Source organism: Physeter macrocephalus, chromosome 8, assembly GCF_002837175.3.
Source record: "Physeter macrocephalus isolate SW-GA chromosome 8, ASM283717v5, whole genome shotgun sequence".
NCBI classification, from domain to species: Eukaryota; Metazoa; Chordata; class Mammalia; order Artiodactyla; family Physeteridae; genus Physeter; species Physeter macrocephalus.
This window is the reverse complement of record NC_041221.1, coordinates 15736420-15737303: the sequence shown is the minus strand read 5'-3', so window position 1 is coordinate 15737303 and position 884 is coordinate 15736420. Positions and strand designations below refer to the sequence as shown.

Below are 884 nucleotides of genomic sequence, written 5' to 3'. Positions count from 1 at the left end.
GGGCTGGGGGGGTGGGGCTGGGGGCGCGCGGACCCTGTCGTTTACGGCAGCGGTCCCCAGCCTTTTTGGCACCAGGGACCGGTTTCGTGGAAGATTATTTTTCCACGGGGTGGGGGGAGGGGATGGTTCAGGCAGTAATGCGAGCGATGGGGGGGATGCGGAGCGGCAGGTGAAGCTTCGTTCACTTTCCCGCCGCTCACCTCGTGCTGTGCGGCCCGGTTCCTGACAAGCCGCGGACTAGTATCGGTCCACGGCCCGGGGACTGGTGCTCCCTGGTTTACCGCGTTGGGGGGAAGGGAATGCTGCTCCCAGACCTCCCCTATGAGGGTTACGAGCTTCACTACTTTAGATCTCTTTTTTATTCTGTACTCGCCACAAGCTCCGTAAGTACTGAGCCTTTTTGTGTGTATGTCATTGCTTTACTGCCATTTAGAATTTTATATCTTTAGGTGTTGAACAAGTATTTATTGAAAAGCCTGTTAAGAGTCTTTGAAGTAGAATTGAGTTTCTTTTGACTATATTGGCTTCGTTCTATTTGTATTTCAGTTATTTGAGACACATCTTCTCCCCCACGATTTGTGAGTTGCTTTTGTCTGAGGTCTTGTTCTTTTCTTTTAATCCCATAAGGCTCAGTGCTGTGCAGCACATACCTAGATCTGAACAAAATTTTTTTTGTTTTGTTTTGTTTTGTTTTTTGTTTTTGTGGTATGCGGGCCTCCCTCTGTTGTGGCCTCTCCCGTCGCGGAGCACAGGCTCCGGACGCGCAGGCTCAGCGGCCATGGCTCACGGGCCCAGCCGCTCCGCGGCATGTGGGATCCTCCCAGACCGGGGCGCGAACCCGGTTCCCCTGCATCGGCAGGCGGACGCGCAACCACTGCACCACC

General features: G+C 53.7%; 1 protein-coding gene across 3 annotated transcripts in view; it reads left to right on the top strand.

Moving 5' to 3' along the window:
• The window catches only part of CCDC127 (coiled-coil domain containing 127), a 10181-nt gene that overhangs the window by 831 nt on the left and 8466 nt on the right, over nucleotides 1-884 (top strand). Inside the window, exon 1 of one of the 3 annotated variants that reach the window (XM_007111372.4) lies at nucleotides 180-383. The exons of the other annotated variants lie outside the window; for them this stretch is intronic. Coding sequence (XP_007111434.1) covers nucleotides 322-383 — 62 coding nt within the window. The 5' untranslated portion in view covers nucleotides 180-321. Of the gene's footprint in view, nucleotides 1-179; nucleotides 384-884 lie in introns of those variants that run through there. 3 annotated transcript variants of the gene reach the window in all.